The 23219-nt window shown below is 37.5% G+C and overlaps 1 protein-coding gene across 9 annotated transcripts in view; it reads left to right on the plus strand.

Moving 5' to 3' along the window:
* Positions 1–352: 352 nt before the first annotated feature.
* Positions 353–23219, plus strand: part of LOC117971779 (liprin-alpha-2) — a 178168-nt gene continuing 155301 nt past the window's right edge. For 6 of the 9 annotated variants that reach the window (XR_009329204.1, XM_059027571.1, XM_059027572.1 and 3 more), the window contains exons 1-2: positions 354–616; positions 6882–7136. Coding sequence is in view for 8 of the 9 variants with exons in the window: in XM_059027571.1 (XP_058883554.1) it covers positions 6888–7136 (249 nt within the window). In the remaining variant the exon portion in view is untranslated. Of the gene's footprint in view, positions 617–6881; positions 7137–23219 lie in introns of all 9 variants that reach the window. The other 3 variants (XM_059027575.1, XM_059027578.1, XM_059027580.1) reach the window with 2 other exon arrangements.

Raw genomic sequence — 23219 nt, forward strand, 5'->3', positions numbered from 1 at the left:
CTCTGAGACATGCACCAGTATAAAACAATGTCAGCCATAAACAAAATGCATAAGGTCTGAAAATACTAAAAACACAGGATAATCAAGTACTCACCGTGCACACGATTCTCACCTTTGATTGGATTGTTTTTATATACACAGAACAGAAAATACCGCATGCAATAATTCAAAGGGGACCCCACTGCTCGACCTTTCTTGAGGGAAAAGACAGATTTCCTTCTATGAGAATCTGTTCTTCAGCTTCTGGAAATTGTAGGACTGCTACTTTAAGATCCATCTCCCCTTCTTCAGCGCAAACAATGGTCTTTACCGAGCTCGGCTTCCCAAAGCAATATTTGTAACATGCCATTTTTTTTTTAACCAATGATCAATTTTTGAGAAATAATGTTACTGATAAGCTAGATAATTTAATTTTGTTAAATGACAGCTGTTCGCTTGGCAGTGGTGTTTACCTCTGAATTAGAAGCTGTTACACCGTTGCATTTTCACAGTGAGGCTATGTTGCAGGATTGGATGCAAATGGTCCCGAAGTGGGCAGCTGTGTGATTCCACATTAGCTCGCGGAGACTGCGGTTGTCATTGATCAGTTGAGGGAGCGGACGCCGAAGAGTAGACTGTAAGTATTTGTGGATTTGCTCTCTTTTTCTAAAAGTGAAAACCCACGATAGAGGTGATTTCCCCTCTGCTGTGTCTTTGTTTCATAATCACCGCTTTCCAGGTATTGTAAGCTACCTGCAAGGTGATGGAGAAGCAACGCCAGGCACATTGAGTACAAACTTCTTTACACAGATGTGCAAGGTGCTAGCGCGAGGCAAGGCTTGTTCTGTTTTTATATGGACGTTTGTTTAACAAATAACGGACATTCCAATTGTCATAAGTAAAGCCTGTACACAGTATGTAAAATGCCACATATTTAGATCGGTGTTACAGATCAAGAGTTAAGGGGAGGGAGGGAGGCATGATGTAATGCACTGAGACAATAGCCAAGTCTTTTTTTTTTTTTTTTTTTTTTTTCCTAGATAATATTAGTTCAGAGCTACCACTACCTCTACAATTAGGTGTGACATATAAAACGTAATTATACGTAGAATACAGCACTGTATGTAAGACAATAAATAATGACAGGACATAGTATTGCTTCTGTTTTTGGTTGTTAGTAACTGATTACACTCCCATACGATATGTGTGAATGAATGGATACAGTCCATCTTACAAAAGCACACATAAAACACTCATTTTGCTGTAGTACTATCTTCTGCATATACATACATAGATTTATTCATTCATTGTTATTATACAGAGGCACTGCCACACATTTCCTAATTATATAACCTTCCTGTGTTTTATATTGTAAACCTTATTTAAGTGCTACTATTTTCACCGAGATTCTGTGTTGTAAGAATCTGGTGTAGTTTGACATACAGTACACGTGTTTAAAGGTGTAACTTGGGGAAGCACTGAAATTCCCAGCACTGGAATAACATTTAATTAAGTGTACAGCAAAGGCGTATTATCCTAACTTGTGTGTATAAGGGTTAAATGTTGTTGCTTGAAACGACAAAGTGTAACAGTATTAAAAAATAGTAACCATTTACAACTTCTGAAACACACACACACACACACACACACACACACACAAACACACACACATATATATTATTTTAAGGCCAACACTCCAATAGAAACTCTGAAAATTAATTGACTTTGTATTCTTCTAAAATATAATAAATATATGTATTGTAATATAAAATACAAAAATAAAACCTTTAAGCGGAAAGAACGGCAACGAAATGCACAGGTATGGCTTTGAAATCATACCACCCTGGTCCTGTTGGCATAGGGGAACAGATCTGAGTGTGTTGCTAATCCATCTGTTTATCTGTGTTTTATTCAATCTTCCTCCATTAGTGATTTATGACCTGTCAATTTTTTTTAATCAGTAGGTGTCTAATGCAAGAACTTTAGTTTTTCACTAATTGATACTTACTATTGTATGCTTTGCTGTACCCTAATGATAACCCATTGTTCCTTTATTACTGAATCTGCAAACAGCTCAGGTGGCAGAGTGTGTGTGTGTGTGTGTGTGTGTGTGTATATATATATATGTGTGTGTGTGTGTGTGTGTGTATGATGTAACAGCAGCACAGTAGAAAATAAATATAGGCACAGCGTTTATACAACAAGTGAGCTTGAGAGGGGTTTTCAACATGCAGTGCACCCACAACTACCCATCCTTAGAGAATGGATCCCAGACCAGAGAGAGAGTTCTTTAGACAAATATTTTCCTCCAAGGAAAACACTGTACAGTGCATGAAGAAAATCCTGCTTTTCACATTAAGTAGTGTACTGGTAAAATAAATGTTTTTAATTCAGTTGAAATTTTCCTTTTTATTGATTTCCTCAAAGTGTGTAGTTCTATATCATTCTAATTTATTTTTTTATGTAGGTGCAACAGTGGAAATTTAAATACTGTACACTTAAATATGGGTACTACATTGCTGCCACTACACTGTATTGAATGAACTTAAAAAAAAAAGATTGAGATTAATTAGGTTTACTGTAAACATTTTCCTGAAGTTTACCAAAATGAATACAGTAATCCATGGCATATCCGCCCTAACTGTTTATCCACCGTGATCAATCTCTTCAGCAACGTTATTTTATTATTGAACAGAGAAGATTGGTTCAGAGATTGTAGATCCTACCAACGTTTTCGTATGCTGTGTTGCATGTGCTCCGTGCGCAACCATTGCTGGTAGTGTTGTGAGCTGTTCAGTGTGTTGATATGTAAATAATTCCTGTTTGCCTATGTGGTGTATCAACTTCAGCTTCCATCTCGATCTACTGCCTGTCACTCAGCAGCGAATGCACGCACCCACATGGCAGACGGCTACCCTGTCACAAGCACTAATACCCTGTAGCTTTCTAAACAAGGGATTTAGGGGAGCTCCCTAATAAAAGCTGAATCTCAAAACAATAATTGTGTGAATATAGTAATTGTTACAGCTGTGTATAATGGTATTTAAAACAGTATTGATTTATCTGGCTTTGTACATATCTGCCCTTACTCTGGTCCCACTGCAGTCGGATACGTGACGGATTACTGTACTGTAAAATGGATCAGGAACATACCATTTAATAGTACAGTAATTACTAGTTAATGTAAAACAAATATATCTATACATTTTAACATTGAAAATTGATACATCACCTTTATAATAACAATTGTAAGTCACCCTGGATAAGAAATTAATAATAATAATAATAATTCTGAATAAGGTTAAGAAAACTCAGCTTTCCACCACTCCAGTACTGAACTAAGGATTTATCACCCATACACCCTTATCTGTCTGATTTTCTTTTACAAATAGCCTTGCTGCTTCATGTGAGTGGGTGTTTCATGATGTCAGATGTGATCAGTCTGTCTGTGTGCGGCGGTTGCCGACCAAGACTGACTGAAACCGATTAGTTATAAGGGTGTCAACCCATGGTGAAACAGGTTTAAGTGACTTGGCTTGTCATGTGACTTGTCAAACAAGATGGCGGAATATTGACAGCTTTAGTTCCACAGTGTCCCGAATTCAGAAATACCAAATATGTGCACATTTGAATAGTTTTTTTTTAGGCGTTTACTAATCAAAGGTAAATGATCTACTGGCGCTAAAACAGAAGTAACCGGTGCGTCGATCTCCAGTAGGTCACAAATCACAAGCCCCTAGATCCACACGCTGAGAAAAAAACGTCAAAGTCAAATAAAAATCAAGAGGTTGGATTTTATTTACTACAGGCTAACGTGTAGTAGTCAAACACTGCCTGAAATGTTTGCACGGTGTAAACGGTCAATAGCTAAATTAATAGGCTAAGTGCTTATTTTTGGTTGCCTCGCGGCGCTGTCTCCGCCGTCTAATCAGCATACAATGCAATACATAATGTGAGGGTCGCTATGTTGGGCAAAGTTAATAAAAAAGAAAGTGTACAGGGCAGTATTAATTAATTTTGCATACATAGTAATCACCAGGATCTAGTTGTGGTCAGTCTTAGCAGTGTGTGACACCCAGTCGGGAAAAACTCAATTGTGACGTCAAGCCAAAACTGAACACAACTGATCGCAGAATCTGTGCATACTCAGATGAAGATGAGTCAGGACGGCTTGAGTTGGCCTGTGTGCGGCGGGCTTTACATGTCCCCATGTGTTGCTACAACTGTTTAAATAACGCACCTGTAATTTTTCTTTTCATTGTTAACATCCTGACAACCTTTTGTACTTCTAACTTTAAAGTCTGTTTCAAAGCTGTTTTTAAAATGGCTGTTCTAGTGCACTGATAGTGTAAGGTTTATTGCCCACATTTTATAATTGCTCTTCCTGCAGTGATTAAGATGATAGATCTCAACCCCCAGTGCACTAGAGCACCATTTTGAAAAGAGCTTTGAAACAGACTGTGTAAAAAAGTATAACAAACCCTGTGACTTACTGTTTAAGAACTAAAAACAAACAAACAAAAAAAAAAAACTTTGCACTGAATTACATTATTTTGTCAAAGAGTATAAGATTTGGATTTTTGCCGGTAGGGGCACAAGTTAGACGGCTCTGAATACTATTCAAGTTTTCAAAGCAGGGTTTGAGAATCACTGTATTATTGAGGAACATCTTTAATGGCAAGCATAAAACAAGTTCAATAAAATCTCTTTGCAACAGGTAGGGCAGCAGTGTGGAGTAGTGGTTAGGGCTCTGGACTCTTGACCAGAGGGTTGTGGGTTAAATCCCCAGTGGGGGACGCTGCTGTTGTACCCTTGAGCAAGGTACTTTACCTAGATTGCTCCAGTAAAAACCCAACTGTATAAATGGGTAATTGTATGTAAAAATAATGTGATATCTGTATAATGTGAATTAATGTATAATGTGATATCTTGTAACAATTGTAAGTCGCCCTGGATAAGGGCGTCTGCTAAGAAATAATTAATAATTATTTAAAAAAAAAAAAAGGATCCTTACAATTTCCCTGTTTTAAGTTGTTGATGGCGGTGGGTTTTGGCGGCACCATTAGGCCCATGGCCATTAAGAACTTGACTGCTTGTCTTGCAGCTCTTAACTATAATTAAGGAAAGATTATGTTAAGGCAGACAGTGAGTGTTTTACAACCGGGCTTCAGTCCAGATCAGGCCGAATTTGTAATTGAAGGTCATTTTATGTTACGACCACAATTCAATTGTCTGGTTGTTGTATCATAAAACCACATTAGTTAATCATTTTTCAGCATACAAATTTTACTATGCTGTGCTTTATTTTTCATAAAATTCATTTTGTGTCTGCCAAGATGTCCTTATTTTACCTTCATACAAAGTGTAGTAAAATGTGGTATAAATTAAAAAATACACTGTATAGCCTCAGAGTGTTTGTTCATGCTGTGTGCAGACTTCACCGCTGACATGAGCTATGTGCTGGATGACAGAAACCCATTCTTTTAATGCAGCATATTCAATTTAGTTTTGACTTTTACTCACAATTTTTATTGCAACTGGTTTTCACTGTCGGGCGTTGGAGGCAGCAAGTAGTCTGTTTCATTAACTGACTTGATGTTCTATATCAAGCTTGGTTATGTGAAAAAGGGCAAGTGTTTTGACATGCTGGTCTTTCTCTTTAATATCTTTACCTGCATGTTTGGTATTATAATGTGTGAAGTCAGACTGTCCCTGACACCAGAAGCTTTATCTTAACTTAGCTAATTTATGAAGTTGAAGATAGAAATTGAACAGATTTGGGTATACTCAGACTCGCTCTTTCATGGTTTCGATAGCTCAAGATCTAGAGGAATATGAACAAAGCATGACTGAAGACCTGGAAAAGGCTCGTTCTCATTAGGAGTCCTCATCGTCACAGGTTGATTCATTGTGACTTGGTACATTTGGCAGCTTTTGAGCAGAAAAAAAGGCTGAAACTCATTTACAGTATAATGATTTTTATTTTAATACGGCACATCTTTTTAAATAACCTTCAAAGGACATTTTTTTAAATAACCTTTAACACTTTGAATTTATTAAGCCAACAGGTGGCCTTCCCTCATGCTAAAAGTTACTGTCTTATTGTTTCTCATGAAATTGCTTGTGAAAGTGCTAGTAAATAAGAATTATAGTGTGACATGACTTTTCCTAAGCATTTTGCCAGTACACTAGTGAGCCTTGCTTTCCCATAGAGCAGACTGCTATCAAACAACCAGAATCCGATTGTTGTAGTTCAGAATTGCTTTGTTTATATTCGGTGAGGAATTTGTGACTCACAATGAGAAGAAACTTTCTTTCCTCTGTTGTTCCATTTACATTTTCTTAATAAGTCACTGTACATTACATCACTGTGTACTTTTCAACAAAACCTGTTTTCATAGCATGTTACATGTAGTGAATAATTGCATGTACTCTGTCTGCAAACATTATTATGTACTTTTTTTTTACATTTGAGAATTTCCTTCTTTTTTGCGCTGAAAATAATAGATCAGTTGTCCAAAGCACACATCAACGGCAGCAGCAATCTGAATATCAATGCTGTGTACTCAGGGGGAGTGTTTGGAGTGTGATAACTATAGCCACATGTGTAGATTACAAATCCAAGGAGGTTATGAGGAGGCTGTATGAAACACTGGTGACACTGCACTTAGAGTACTGTGTCCAGTTCTGATCACCACAGTTCCAAAGGGACATTGTCTAAGCCCCTGCTTAGACAGTGAAAGAGGTGAAATCGGAATGTGAATAATGTGAAATTAAGGCAAAGATTTGGGTGTACCGGTACTGATACTGAAGCTTCATTTAAAGATAAAATGCAACTTTGGTGAATTTGAGCTTTAAATACATTTGAAAGACAGCCATTTTAATTGTGATTTTTTTTCCAGTGAGAAATGATGTGTGAAGTGATGCCGACTATTAACGAAGACACCCCCATGAGTCAGAGGGGCTCTCAGAGCAGTGGCTCAGAGTCGGACACCCACTTTGAGCAGCTGATGGTGAACATGCTGGATGAGCGTGACCGGCTTCTGGACACCCTGCGAGAGACACAGGAGAGCCTGGGCCTGTCTCAACAGAGCCTCGAGGACGTGCTCTACGACCGGGACTCCCTGCAGCGCCAGCTCAACTCCGCCCTGCCACAGGTGCGTGTGTGTAAACGTATTACATGACAAGTCTAAAGATGGTACACATAATGAAAACCCAGGTAACCCAAGTTGAAAACAGTGCCAGAGAATTTTACTCAAAAAGATTGTTAGGGTTACTACATTTTCCATAAATTACTGTTTTTATAGTTATGGTATATTAATCGACGTTACTGTTTAAAACAGAGGACGAGAGGACACACATATACACACATATACATGGTTAAAAGTATGTATGTAATAATTTTTTATTATGCTTATGTGAATATGAATGCACTTTGGCAATCTGAGTTTAACACCAGTATGAATTGTAAGAGCCTGGGCAATGAGATTCTTAAAGTGGTCCAGTGGTTAAAGAAAAGGGCTTGTCACTAGGAGGTCCCCGGTTCAAATCCCACCTCAGCCACTGACTCATTGTGTGACCCTGAGCAAGTCACTTAACCTCCTTGTGCTCCGTCTTTCGGGTGAGACGTAGTTGTAAGTGACTCTGCAGCTGATGCATAGTTCACACACCCTAGTCTCTGTAAGTCGCCTTGGATAAAGGCATCTGCTAAATAAACAAATAATAATAATAATAATAATAATAAAACATAATAATAATAAAGGGCTGGAAGGTCTTGAGCCAGAGTTACTCAATCTTCATGTCTGTCAGTTCCTCCTAATACAATTGCAGACAGTTGGCAGGCGGCAAATTAAATTGATTTGCACAAGGGAGGAAGTCAGATTGATTTAAATAATTATAGGCCAATCTCATTGCAAAAAAAAGGGAGACAAAATGGTACATCAATACATTCTAGATGAGTACTAGACATATCATATCTTTAATATCTACCAGTCTGGTTCCTCCCTTCTTATTCAACAGGTGTGCTATTAATATAGCTACTGATGAAGACTTTTATGTAGTTTTGATTCACTTAACAAAGGCATTTGACCGAGCTGAAACATCACTAGAACTTCATAAAGCAGCTGGTTATGCACAGCACAGCTCCACGACTGTATGCTGGTGTGATGGATTTATCAGTGTTGAAATGAAATGTAAGTGATGATTGGCTTGTTAAAGAAGAATTGAATAGACGACAGTTTGCTGTGCAGTAACTGTGAGCGTGAGCACTGTGTGGATGGTCGGCTGCCAATTTGACAGTTTCAGTACACCGTCAGAATTGAGATATCGTGTCTTAATTGGGATTATCTGGGTGACATGTTTCATACATACATTAATTAATGGATTCATTTAGCAATATTGATTTTCTTTCCTAAGATTGCTCACTAGAACACAAAGAACAGTTTTTTTTGTTTAAGCTACAGGTTGGGATTTGATTAGAATAACCAGATGCACAAAAGAAGAAGCAGATAGCTGTGTATGTCAACTTATATTTGAAGAAAGATTTATTTGAATTTGGTTGTGATGTTCAAAACAAAGCTGGAATTATAATGATGATGCTTGATGGAGTTTCCCAAATTTATATTGTTATTGTTTATCAGTTTACGGTTTGTTAATTTTGCCTTTTTTTTTAGTTCAAAACAGTGCAAGTGAAAATAGTTGAAACAGATGCTATAACTGGTAGTGGGTAAAATATCTAAAATTAGAAGTTCCTTTTTGTAGATAAGTGTTCATGTTGAACCAGTTTCCTCTTGAGTTAGCTCTAGATAATTAACCTTGTCATTCATTAAGTGCCTTCACCTGGGCTTGGGGCACTTCACTGCTGCCATGTTCGGCTATCTAGATACACTACTGGATACGACTGCCAAAGTAATTTGATTTTCTAATGATATAATTGCAAACACTGTGAACATAATATTATTATTGTTATCATTCCTTATTTTATGTTTTGTTTTTTTTAATATAAATGTATTTATTATTATAGTTAAAAACACCATGTATACAGTTTTTAATTAGGCCATTGGAAATCCCTAACTAGTGTAAGAATGAAAATGACTGGGAGCATTAAATGAAGTCTGGTGCACCTACATACTGACATTTCCCAAAGGACTTACTGTTTTTTGAGCTGGAACAAATACATATATCTTGCATTTCTACAGGCATTGGCCCTCCCTATCTGTGCCCAATTTCTATCCAGCTGGTGCCAGCTGTGGTCAGTTTTTGACCCTCTGCACACTGCCTTTTTAAATTTCCTTCTGAAACAAATACAAGGACAGCACTTTTTTCTCTTTATATAATTCTCCATTGGAATCATTGCAGAAAGACAGAGAGTTAGAACCACAACAAAAGAACCTGCTGTGCGCACAAGTTAACTTCAAATTGATGCAGATGTTAGACAGAAAATATTTATAGTGGCATACAGGGAGTCAAAACATTTGGGCCTTCAGCACAAGTTTAGTGTGCTCAACCCACTATTCCAAAGGAAACTGGCAGTCCCTTCTGTTCCCTCTGTACCAAAGCATATGTTCACAGCAGTGTCCAAACAGTTTGCACGGCTTGGTCATTTAGTGAGTTAACAGGGGCAAACCGCTCCTTCGAGCTGCAGATGTCAATTTCTACCACTGCCTGGTCCTTGGATGACGCATATTTGGCAGCGGAAAATGACAGTAAAGTCGAGCAACTAGAAAAAAGAAACATAAAACACCTCATGCAAGCATAATTAGCAATTGCTTTGAGCACATCACGTTTTATCATGATACTCATTCCCTGTCAAATCTACTAATCTCACAATAGGATAACTCAAAACCACAGACAATACAGTAATGTTACAGTTGCCTTTCATTAATGCTCCTTTGCATAGTCACCCCTGTGACAAATATGTATATACTTTATTAATATTAAATGCCCCTAGTCATATATTTATTTAAGATCTGCTCCAATGTCACTAAAGTATTCTGTAAACATGTGAGGTGTGGTTTAAAACTGTTTGAAGCAGAGTAACAGCAGAAGCTGCTTTAATTGCAGGCTCAGATCTCAATAAGATGATGTCTGATATGAAAATTTTAAAATGATTAAGAAATAGCAGAAACTTTATTTGTAACATCATACAGAAAGGATGGGGAATTATACATCCTATATTCTATTAATCTGAACTTGTTTATTTTCCTAAAAGAGGTTTAGAGAAAGAATGTTAGAAAGTATTGTATTTCCCCATATAAACCTAGGTAAGCTATATTATTTCTACACTCTATTTGTAAGTTTGGAGAGATATTTATCTAGTGTCATTAAGGTCAAGCATACAGTTCAAGAATTGGTAACCATGTTATATCATCTCAATAGATGCAATTGATCGCGGAAGAACATTTAGCAATAGTTATTAAATAGTCTGTTGGGTTTGTCTGGGTTTTATTTAGTAAAACATACAGTACTATTTTCTCTTGACATTGTTACAGACATCTGGTCAGGTAAACAACAAGCCTTTTTTATCAAAAGATTCATCAGCATACCATTATTGTGCTGCTTTTATTTACCCTGAACAAACTCAATCAGGAATATAAGAATACCACAGCATTTACTGCCAATGGCAACACAGTGGACTTGGAATACATATTGCACAGTTGCCCTCATATGACAGAGGATCAAAATGGTACCATGGTAATGCATTAGTTTACTTTAATGGGGTGTGTATTGGTTCATGATATTATGATACCACTGAACCATACCATTGCTGTCCTTGGGTTACCATTGCTCCTTTTAAAGAACCATTGCATTGCTACTGTAGTGCCACTGCATTGCCATTAAAGATCCTTTGCCAAAGCGCTGTCAGTTCACCCCAACCAAAGACTATGAACTGCCATAAAATACTGTAGCTTCTTGTTTTGTCGTTTACAGACAACATTTAGGGTGACGATAGACTCACAATTACCCTGAGACCATTGTCATCCCCTAGTGAAGTTCTTCAGAGCAACTTCAATAAAATCTGAACTCTGTTCATGTCACCTTTCCAGGTGAGGTGCTAGTTATTTGAAGGTGAATTGTGATTTTTTTTGTGTGTGATAATTGCTGTATGAAGCCATGAATCTAAGGGACGAAGTACATTTGCATAATGTATACAGTCCTTTAATTTGATACCATAATGTATATGTGAAGAAAAAAATCACATCTCAAACACATTTCAATCTTAAATTAATACTAGTGTGATTCTCTTGGAAAATACTTCCAGAAATGTAGGTTGTAGTAGAATACTAGCTTTATGACAATGTTGAACATACAGAACTTGGATAATCAGATGCAGTTTATTAGTACATACACAAAGCGTTAACATAATCATAATTGTCTAAAATAAAAAAAATTAAAAAAACAGCAGTTATTAAATAAAACAAGGATTCCAGTCATGTTTTTGACTTATCATTGGAAAATCTGATGTTAACATATTTCAAAAGCTCCTAATTTAAATGTCATTTTTGATGTTGCCATTAAAAAGTCCCAATGTCATCTCAAGGTACCTAAAAATAGCAGTGGGAAAACAGTGTTAGTCATGCCGACATCAATGCCATTATTGGAGCCCATCTTGTTTCAGCCAGTAGTGATTCAACATTGTGCCTTTTAAAAGAGAAGTTAATGAGTATCTTGGGGTTTTCTACCCAGAGGAACAAACAACCAAACAATGTAGACTCAAAAAGGTTCAGATGTTGAAAGTGTTTCACATTGACTGTTACAATGGGAAGCCACAGCCCACTCCCTGTTAAAACCAACTTGCATTGTAAAGATTGATCGCTCCTCCGCCTTCAAAACTTCTGTTCAATACAGTTAGAACCTGAAAAGCCTTTTAAAATGACAGGTCTAAAAAATGATGTATACAACTCTACCGAACTTTCACTAAAATGACATCCAATTACACTAATGCAAGGTGTTAAGGCCTCTTTTAAACCTGAATTGGCTTTTAGTCATTTGGGGATTGCAGGCTTTAGCTTTTGTCAACTGAAAATCTGTGATCCACAATGTTTAGTTACTCACAGCTCACAGGATGCACGTTTGTGCCGACTGAGAGGCGTAACAGTCCATACAATAACCTTGGGGAGGCTTGAGTCACTAAGATGGTTTTCATCTTTTCAGGGATATGTTAAGCCTAGCTGTGGATTAATTTATAAGGTCCAGGTATCATGTTGTGGTGGTTGGTACTGGTACTAAAAGCATTATAGTATCCTTCAATAATCAATATCAATCAATATTTATTTTATATAGTGCCTTTCATAGTGGACCACCATCACAAAGCGCTTTACAAGATAGTGAGGAACAATGCATAATACATTAAATACAGTGAAATACAGGGCATAGTACATTAAATACAACATCCAAAATCAATGCAAACACATTAAATACAGGCATAATACATTAAATAAAAGGCTAGGATGTGAATTCTAAACATTGTGGATGCGTGTGTTAAGCAGAATCGTACGAATAAGATGGAGTGAAAAACCGAAATAGCAATTTAGACAACGGCTAATAACAGATACTAGGCTTAGAGAGCATTAAAAGCAAGAGAGAACAAGTTGGTCTTGAGAGTTGATTTGAAGCGAGCGATTGTGGGAGCTGCACGCACTAAAGCTGGGAGAGAGTTCCAGAGAGTCGGGGCCATGAAGCTAAAAGAGCGCTCTCTGAGTGTGGTGCACTTTTGCTTGGGTATAACCAGCAGGCCTGAGTCAGAGGACCTCAGCTTGCGTGCAGGGACATAGCGGGTCAGCAGGTTGTAGGCAAACAGGAGAATTCTGAAAATAATCCTGAACTTAACAGGTAGCCAGTGCAGCTGGGCAAGACAGGGGGTAATGTGGTCATGTTTTTACATCTGGTAAGGATCCTAGCAGCGGCATTTTGAACCAGCTACAGTCTGTTTATGGAATGTGACGAAAGACCACCGTAGAGTGAGCTGCAGTAGTCGATTCGAGAGGAGATGAATACATGACAGAGTATCTCTGCACCTGGGAGGGAAAGATAAGGACGGACCTTTGAGATGTTTCAGAGGTGGTAGAAGGAGGATTTGACTACAGAGGAGATTTGGGCATCAAAGGTTACTATCCAAAAGTACACCAAGGCTTTGTACAGTGGGGGAAGGCAGCAGCAGACAGTTTCCGAGGTTCAAGGCAGCAATATTGAGATTCTTGAGTTGAGTTTTCGATCCTACTAGAAGTAGTTCAGATTTGTTGGTGTTTAGCTGAAGAAAATTGGCAGACATCCAGGCCTCAATGTCTTGGATGCAAGCTGAGAGCCGGACCATGGCAGAGGGACATCCAGGGTCTAGTTTTACGTAGAGTTGGGTGTCATCAGCCTAGGAGTGAAACATGAGGCTATGTTGGCGGGCAAGGTGACCCAAGGGAAGCATGTAGATGTTGAAGAGAAGAGGCCTGAGAACAGACCGTGACCGGGTTGCATCAGCATTGCTTCCACCAAGAAAAACAGACTGCATGCGTCCAGACAGGTAGGAGAACAGCCAGGAGAGACAGGTTCCAGAGATCCCAGCATACTTCTGAAAGTGGTCAAGAAGAATGGTATGATCTATGGTATCAAAAGCGGCTGTCAGGTCAAGGAGGACAAGGACAGAGGGAGCAGCAGCATCAGCATTAAGCAGGAGATCATTTACAATCCGGAGCAGAGCAGTTTCAGTACTGTGATGTGGCCGGAAGCCAGACTGCAGAGATTCAAGCAGATTGTTTTCTGTGAGATGTTTCGTCAGCTGGCTGGCTGCAGCCCTTTCAAGGGTTTTGGAGAGAAAAAGGAAGATTGGATATGGGATGGAAGTTGGATAAGAGAGCCGGGTCAAGGGAGGGTTTTTTGAGCACTCGCGTTACTCGGGCAGTCTTGAGGGCAGCGATAGTGTCTTGTTTTCACTGCGTATCCAAAAAAAGTCACCACAAGAGTGATGAAACTGATGTCACATGAGTATTTTTTTAAAGGGGAAGTTATTCAATCGATGCTATTTGGATCATGTTTGAGATTTTAAATCTGTGATGATGATAAACAATAATTACATTTTTATTAATAAATAATTAAAATAGTTATAGGAAAGGAGAAGCAATAATTTACCTCCCTCATACAGTACAGACTTGCAGTAGAGCCCTGGAAATTCCAGATGATGTTAAAGGGAATGGTTATGTATCTCCGGTGCAATGTCTTGATTAATTACACAATAATTCACTCACTGAACTGTTATGCAAAACCAGGATCTCCCGACTCCGCTAGCTAAGAGTGTGAATGTTACAAGATAGCGCAATTAGCACAGTTAAATCTTTCACTGGAAAACTGCTAAGAGTAACAGAGAACTGAACAGAGAAGGCATTGTTAATGAAAATACATGTAGCTTTTTGTGATGTGGACTCATTTAACATATAAGAAATTAGGCTTTTCTTTTGGAAGTAGCATAACAGAACTGTTAAATGTGAGCTCCATTCCCACCCCCATCTGTGTCCCCACCCCACCTACAGGGATGAATGTGCAGTCTCTGGAGTGTAAAGATAAAGAGCAGCATTACACAAGCTTGCAATAGACCATCACACTAATTTGATGGTAGAATAACGTTTCAGGTCTTCTGGCATTTGCAAAGCCTTCACCGGCAAGAAGATATCCACTGTAAAGATGTGTTAAAGTCATTTTTACGGTACAAATGGGATCAAAGGTTTGATTCTGTGCTGTTCACATTTGTACGCACCGGTAATAGATCAGTGTGAATTTTGAGTGGTGCAACAGAAATTAAATATTGTCATTGTGAGTTGGGCACAAAGATATGATGTGGAATGATTTGGTTGTCCCTTTTGAGCATTATAACTTTATACCACCGGTTGGCACATTATTACACCCCTGGAGGAAGCTTTTTGGTGTCACAAAAACACCCATTTCTAGTTACATATTCTGATTTTATTTACAATATTTTTGTTCGCTATAAAAACCACATTAAAACTCAGCGAAAATGTCTTAATTCTCAGAATTGTTTCTTGAGCTGTGTTGGGGATAGTAGTGTTATTGTGTGCCACTGACTGGCACGGCTTCACAGTGAAAGCTCACAGCCAGGAACAAATCGGTCTGAAAACTGCTGGGTCACTTCACTAGGTCAAGGGAAATGTGGAAACAGCAATAGAAAAAGGAGAAGTTAGGACCCTTTCTGGGAGATTCACTTTAATAAATTATTATTATTTATTTCTTAGCAGACGCCCTTATCCAGGGCGACTTACAATCGTAAGCAAATACATTTCAAGTGTTACAATACAAGTAATACAATAAGAGCAAGAAATACAATAACTTTTGTTCAAGCAAAGTACAAGTGTGACAAACCACAATTCAATAATACAGCAGATAATAGTGATAGTTACAGTTACAGTTAAATAAAATGTGTTCATATATTATTTTTGTTTCGAGATTGTAGTTGGTGATTCTTGTGCTTGACTTCCTTCTTCCAAAAGCTGGTTGTCATGGAAATACTCTTATGATGTAATGATGTGAAAAAAAATCTTTAAAACTCTTTTTCCTTTTTTAAAGAATATACTGGCCAGTAAGTACCCCTTTGTTTTGCTTTTTATAAATATATATATATATATATATATATATATATATATATATATATATATATATATATATATATATATATATATAAACACACATTTTAAGGGGTACGTGTTTCAGGTGGATTGTGATATCAATGAAATGTTAAAATATTGGAACTGTTTGTTGTGATGATGGATGGTGCTGACATGGATTGAATTTAGTAATGTAAATTGTGATCATGCTTTTGGAACTACGATATAGAACTTATGAAGAGAGAGAAAGTAAAGTGGATCTTGAGCAAGGCTTTAAGCAAGCTTATTGTTTTTTTCTGTTTTTGAGACTGGTACAAATAATTAATTGTTTACATTTAACCCTTGCAATTAATACAACTGTATTGACTTGGAATATCCAGTAGTGTCTGTGGCTCTCGCATGAAAACGGCAATGGTAAAACTCAATGGCTTTTTATGTTTAAAAAAAACTAAAGAATTTAGTTTGCTGTTGTATTGGAGGGAAAGGCTTGAACATCTACACTACCTGGATTTAAAAAAAAAATTAAATGTATAGGATTTTATTTCTGGTCTCCACAGTGATATTCATCTTCAATCATGCATCAGAGATGCTTGGCATAAAATAATGTTAAACATTATATATATAATATATTTGTACATCTTCTACAGTTACTGTAGCATAATAATATTTTGTCACCCTTTAAGTGCATGTTCAAAACAGTATTAATGTACTGAAATAAACAAACTAAAATTAGAATATTTTCAATGAAACATGTGTCTAGTTTTATTACTAAGCCTAAGACTGTTTAAATATGCGTGGCGCTTGCTTCATGTTGTTTACTTCAATTGGAAATAATAGGGCATATTTTTTCAAAGTGTTTACTCCTGTCAATAATTATCTGTTTTTAAAAATGAGAACAATCCTTGTTAGTGTTATAAAATGAGAAACACAGAAATTTAGAGTGCTTAAGGATTATAGGAGTAGTTAAGGCAGCAGTGTGGAGTAGTGGTTAGGGCTCTGGACTCTTGACCGGAGGGTCGTGGGTTCAAATCCCGGTGGGGACACTGCTGCTGTACCCTTGAGCAAGGTACTTTACCTAAATTGCTCCAGTAAAAAAAAAAAAAAAAAAAAAAAAAACTGTATAAATGGGTAATTGTATGTAAAAATGATGTGATATCTTGTAACAATTGTAAGTCGCCCTGGATAAGGGTGTCAGCTAAGAAATAAATAATAATAATAATTAGCTGTTCAGTTCTAGTTTCCAGTACAATTCGCAGGTTTTGTTAAAAAAATAAAAAACTGGCTCCATAAATAACTCCATTGTAATGTCTATCTGAATTTGTTTAAAAGCCTATCATCTTATTTTGGAATACTTATTAACTAGCTTCTTTCGTTATTAGCATTGATTATTAAGTACCAGGGCTGGATTGCACCAGCAATCCTTAAGTTCATTCCTAAATTAGAACGTAAAGGCTCGACTAAGTCTAGTTGTTACTAGTTAGTGTATAACTAAGCTCTCTCTTATTTCAGTTGCACCACACGTACTTAGACAATACTTTGTTAGTTTATCACTAAGAGCGGTGGGTGACTTCTTAGCTAATTAGAAGTGAGGATATTTCAGAGGGCTTGGTCAGTGATACAGATCGAAACTTCCACTGAAGAAACACGTATGGACACAACCTTTAAACTACCAAAAATAAACATATACACACATATATATATATATATATATATATATATATATATATATATATATATATATATATATATATATATTGTAACAAAGCTTCACTACTTTTGGTTCGTTGCCCCTTTAAAATCAGACCCAGGACACAGAAATTCAGGTTTTTCAAGCGCTCTTGTGCTATTTTTTTTAATAATAACAAAAACCAAAATAAACAAAACAAACACCTAGCTCTTTCTTGAGCAATAACTAAAACACAACACAGGAACCTAACTATCAAACAGGACAGCTAAGTTGTTTACCTGTGACACAAAACATTCAAACAAAACAAAACCACACACATTATATATACAGTATATATATATGCAGTATATATATATATATATATATATATATATATACTGCAGAGCAGTTTCGGTACTGTGGCCAGAAGCCAGACTGCAGAGATTCAAGCAGATTGTTTTCTGTGAGATGTTTCGTCAGCTGGCTGGCTGCAACCCTTTCAAGGGTTTTGGAGAGAAAAAGGGAGATTGGATATGGGATGGAAGTTGGATAAGAGAGCCGGGTCAAGGGAGGGTTTTTTGAGCACTCGTGTTACTCGGGCAGTCTTGAGGGCAGCGATAATGCCTTGTTTTCACTGCATAACCAAAAAAAGTAACCACAAGAGTGATGAAACTGGTGTCACATGAGTATTTTTTTAAAGGGGAAGTTATTCAATCGATGCTACTTGGATCATGTTTGAGATTTTAAATCTGTGATGATGATAAACAATAATTACATTTTTTATTAATAAATAATTAAAATAGTTATAGGAAATGAGAGGCAATAATTTACCTCCCTCATACAGTACAGACTTGCAGTAGAGCCCTGGAAATTCCAGATGATGTCAAAGGGAATGGTTATGTATCTGCGGTGCAATGTCTTGATTAATTACTCAATAATTCACTCACTGAACTGTTATGCAAAACCAGGATCTCCCGACTCTGCTAGCTAAGAGTGTGAATGTTACAAGATAGCGCAATTAGCACAGTTAAATCTTTCACTGGAAAACTGCTAAGAGTATCAGAGAACTGAACAGAGAAGGCATTGTTAATGAAAATACATGTAGCTTTTTGTGATGTGGACTCATTTAACATAAAAGAAATTAGGCTTTTCTTTTGGAAGTAGCATAACAGAACTTTTAAATGTGAGCTCCATTCCCACCCCCATCTGTGCCCCCACCCCACCTACAGGGATGAATGTGCAGTCTCTGGAGTGTAAAGATAAAGAGCAGCATTACACAAGCTTGCAATAGACCATCACACTAATTTGATGGTAGAATAACGTTTCAGGTCTTCTGGCATTTGCAAAGCCTTCACCGGCAAGAAGATATCCACTGTAAAGATGTGTTAAAGTCATGTTTACGGTACAAATGGGATCAAAGGTTTGATTCTGTGCTGTTCACATTAGTACGCACCGGTAATAGAGCAGTGTGTATACTGTATATATATATATATATATATATATATATATATATATATATATATATATATATATATATATATATATATATATCTATAAAGTGTTGTCACCCTGTACATTTTAAGCAACAACTAAGTCTTACGTTATAACTATCATATCTGGTGCAACCTGTGAAAAGTTAGTAATGTGTAAAATCAACGTTAGTAAAGACTTAAGAACTTAGGCACAGCTGGTGCAACCCAGCCCTGATACTGTAGCATCTCCACCTTAATGGAAACTGATAAGATACCAGCTGCCCAAATCATGCGTAATATTGATTCAGTGTTTGTCCAATATTTACTGAATATATCATGAAAATACTTTTACACAACCTTTTTTTTTCACAGAACAGTGGGTGCACATGCTGTTTTTACAGAATGCCTGTTTTCTGTTTTGGTAAAGCTTAGTGTTAATGATTATAAAATATACATGAAACAGACTTTATTAGCATGCAATTATGTAAGGTGAATCATCCATCCCACTATAGGTCGTATAACACGATTGTATTTAGCATTTGGCAAACACAGGAAGATTTTTTTTGTGTGTGTGTTTATTATCCAGTATTTATTATGATGTGTTTTATTTTGATCATCAGGTTACCACTAGTGTGCAAACTTATCATGCTGGGGTGTAATTATTTCACACATTATTCTGTATACTGGGAGATTGCAGGGTTTCATTACTATGCATTTTTAATAATGCGTGTTTTATGTTGATTTTATTTTTATGCAACAGTTTCTGTTCAGATAGTTTTGAACTCTTTTGTGATGAATGGAAGAAGAAAGTACAGAAGACTGAAATCAATGTGCATTATAGGCCTGATTTTAAAGAAGAAATATATACAGTGCCTTGCGAAAGTATTCGGCCCCATTGAACTTTGCGACCTTTTGCCACATTTCAGGCTTCAAACATAAAGATATGAAACTGTAATTTTTTGTGAAGAATCAACAACAAGTGGGACACAATCATGAAGTGGAACGAAATTTATTGGATATTTCAAACTTTTTTAACAAATAAAAAACTGAAAAATTGGGCATGCAAAATTATTCAGCCCCCTTAAGTTAATACTTTGTAGCGCCACCTTTTGCTGCGATTACAGCTGTAAGTCGCTTGGGGTATGTCTCTATCAGTTTTGCACATCGAGAGACTGAAATTTTTGCCCATTCCTCCTTGCAAAACAGCTCGAGCTCAGTGAGGTTGGATGGAGAGCATTTGTGAACAGCAGTTTTCAGTTCTTTCCACAGATTCTCGATTGGATTCAGGTCTGGACTTTGACTTGGCCATTCTAACACCTGGATATGTTTATTTGTGAACCATTCCATTGTAGATTTTGCGTTATGTTTTGGATCATTGTCTTGTTGGAAGACAAATCTCCATCCCAGTCTCAGGTCTTTTGCAGACTCCATCAGGTTTTCTTCCAGAATGGTCCTGTATTTGGCTCCATCCATCTTCCCATCAATTTTAACCATCTTCCCTGTCCCTGCTGAAGAAAAGCAGGCCCAAACCATGATGCTGCCACCACCATGTTTGACAGTGGGGATGGTGTGTTCAGGGTGATGAGCTGTGTTGCTTTTACGCCAAACATAACGTTTTGCATTGTTGCCAAAAAGTTCGATTTTGGTTTCATCTGACCAGAGCACCTTCTTCCACATGTTTGGTGTGTCTCCCAGGTGGCTTGTGGCAAACTGTAAACGACACTTTTTATGGATATCTTTAAGAAATGGCTTTCTTCTTGCCACTCTTCCATAAAGGCCAGATTTGTGCAGTATACGACTGATTGTTGTCCTATGGACAGAGTCTCCCACCTCAGCTGTAGATCTCTGCAGTTCATCCAGAGTGATCATGGGCCTCTTGGCTGCATCTCTGATCAGTCTTCTCCTTGTATGAGCTGAAAGTTTAGAGGGACGGCCAGGTCTTAGATTTGCAGTGGTCTGATACTCCTTCCATTTCAATATTATCGCTTGCACAGTGCTCCTTGGGGTGTTTAAAGCTTGGGAAATCTTTTTGTATCCAAATCCGGCTTTAAACTTCTCCACAACAGTATCTCGGACCTGCCTGGTGTGTTCCTTGTTCTTCATGATGCTCTCTGCGCTTTAAACGGACCTCTGAGACTATCACAGTGCAGGTGCATTTATACGGAGAATTGATTACACACAGGTGGATTCTATTTATCATCATTAGTCATTTAGGTCAACATTGGATCATTCAGAGATCCTCACTGAACTTCTGGAGAGAGTTTGCTGCACTGAAAGTAAAGGGGCTGAATAATTTTGCACGCCCAATTTTTCAGTTTTTTATTTGTTAAAAAAGTTTGAAATATCCAATAAATTTCGTTCCACTTCATGATTGTGTCCCACTTGTTGTTGATTCTTCACAAAAAATTACAGTTTCATATCTTTATGTTTGAAGCCTGAAATGTGGCAAAAGGTCGCAAAGTTCAATGGGGCCGAATACTTTCGCAAGGCACTGTATATATAGTGTGGGCTTTCTATTAGAAGCTGCTTAGGTCAGGTGTGTTAGATTGTAAAATAAGAGGTTTATGCATCAGGATATGTATGTATGTGTACGTTGCTCAGTGGCTTGAATTAAGTCCCCACTTTCTGCCTCCCTACACACACAAGCACACACCAGTCAGTCCTGATGCTCTCCTAAGTAAATCAAGTATATTTTCTGACGTTGATTATTGTGCACTATGTTTGAGACTACCAATAAGCTGAATGTTCCCTTTAGACAGCAACTGCAAAGGCTTGGTCCTAATCAGCAAAGGTCCCAGAGGGATCTCTTCCTGAGGTAGGCAACTGTATCTCTGTAGAGCAAGTTCCCATCTCTACCTGACTGACAGATGTGAAATTCGTTAAGAGCCAGTGAATCCTAAAGCTAGACAGTTTATCAGCACTATATTCCAATTACACGCAATGGAAGCACAATGTTGTTCATGCTGACGCTTTTTGAAACAATGCATGGAATATATTGTAGGTTGCGTTAATTCGTTTTTGCACAAGTCAGTGACAGTCATCCAGTGAAGGGCTGTAACTGGAACGTATTCCATTCATTAAATTGACAGAACTTCAGGACCAGGTTAAAAAGTGAGACAGCAGGGTTGTTTCGGATGTGCAAGTGTTTTTTGGGGTATTGTGGTTTCTTTCATTTTACTTTTACTTGTGGGTCTTCACTGTTAAGATAAGTAACTGGCAAATCGTAGGGTACAACCCTTACCAAAATACACACTTTTTGGCAAACTGTTGTGGCAAGTTTGCTGCAAACTTGTGGTGATTGCGGCAAATGTAAACTTATGGAAACTATAATAAGATCCAAAATGGAAAATTACCTATATGGTAACAGTATCCTGGGAGACAGTCAGCATGGTTTTAGGAAAGGGAGATCGTGTCTAACTAACCTGCTTGATTTTTTTGAGGATGCAACATCGACAATGGATAATTGCAAAGCATACAACATGGTTTATTTAGATTTCCAGAAAGCTTTTGACAAAGATTAATTCTCAAGCTGAACGCAGTAGGGATTCAAGGACATGCATGCACATGGATTGGGGAGTGGTTAACATGTAGAAAACAGAAAGCACTGATTAGAGGAGAAACCACAAAATGGAGCGACGTAACCAGTGGTGTACCACAGGGATCAGTATTAGGTCCTCTGCTATTCCTAATCTACATTAATGATTTAGATTCTGGTATAGTAACTTGTTAAATTTGCAGATGACACAAAAATAGGAGGAGTGGCAAACACTATTGCAGCAGCAAAGGTCATTCAAAATGATCTAGACAGCATTCAGAACTGGGCAGACACATGGCAAATGAAATTTAATACAGAAAAGTGTAAGGTACTGCATGCAGGCAATAAAAATGTGCATTATAAATATCACATGGCAGACACTGAAATTGAAGAAGGAATCTATGAAAAAGACCTAGGAGTTTATGTTGACTCAGAAATGTCTTCATCTAGACAATGTGGGGAAGCTATAAAAAAGGCCAACAAGATGCTCGGATATATTGTGAGAAGTGTTGAATTTAAATCAAGGGAAGTAATGTTAAAACTTTACAATGCCTTAGTAAGACCTCACCTAGAATATTGTATTTAGTTCTGGTCACCTCGTTACAGAAAGGATATTGCTGCTCTAGAAAGAGTGCAAAGAAGAGCAACCAGAATTATCCCGGGTTTAAAAGGCATGTCGTATGCAGACAGTCTAAAAGAATTGAATTTATTCAGTCTTGAATAAAGAAGACTATGCGGCGATCTGATTCAAGCATTCAAAATCCTAAAAGGTATAGACAATGTTGACCCAAGGGACTTTTTTGACCTGAAAAAAGAAACAAGTACCAGGGGTCACAAATGGAGATTAGATAAAGGGGCATTCAGAAAAGAAAATAGGAGGCACTTTTTGACGCAGAGAATTGTGAGGGTCTGGAACCAACTCCCCAGTAATGTTGTTGAAGCTGACACCCTGGGATCCTTCAAGA

This window comes from Acipenser ruthenus, chromosome 7, assembly GCF_902713425.1.
Source record: "Acipenser ruthenus chromosome 7, fAciRut3.2 maternal haplotype, whole genome shotgun sequence".
NCBI lineage: Eukaryota > Metazoa > Chordata > Actinopteri > Acipenseriformes > Acipenseridae > Acipenser > Acipenser ruthenus.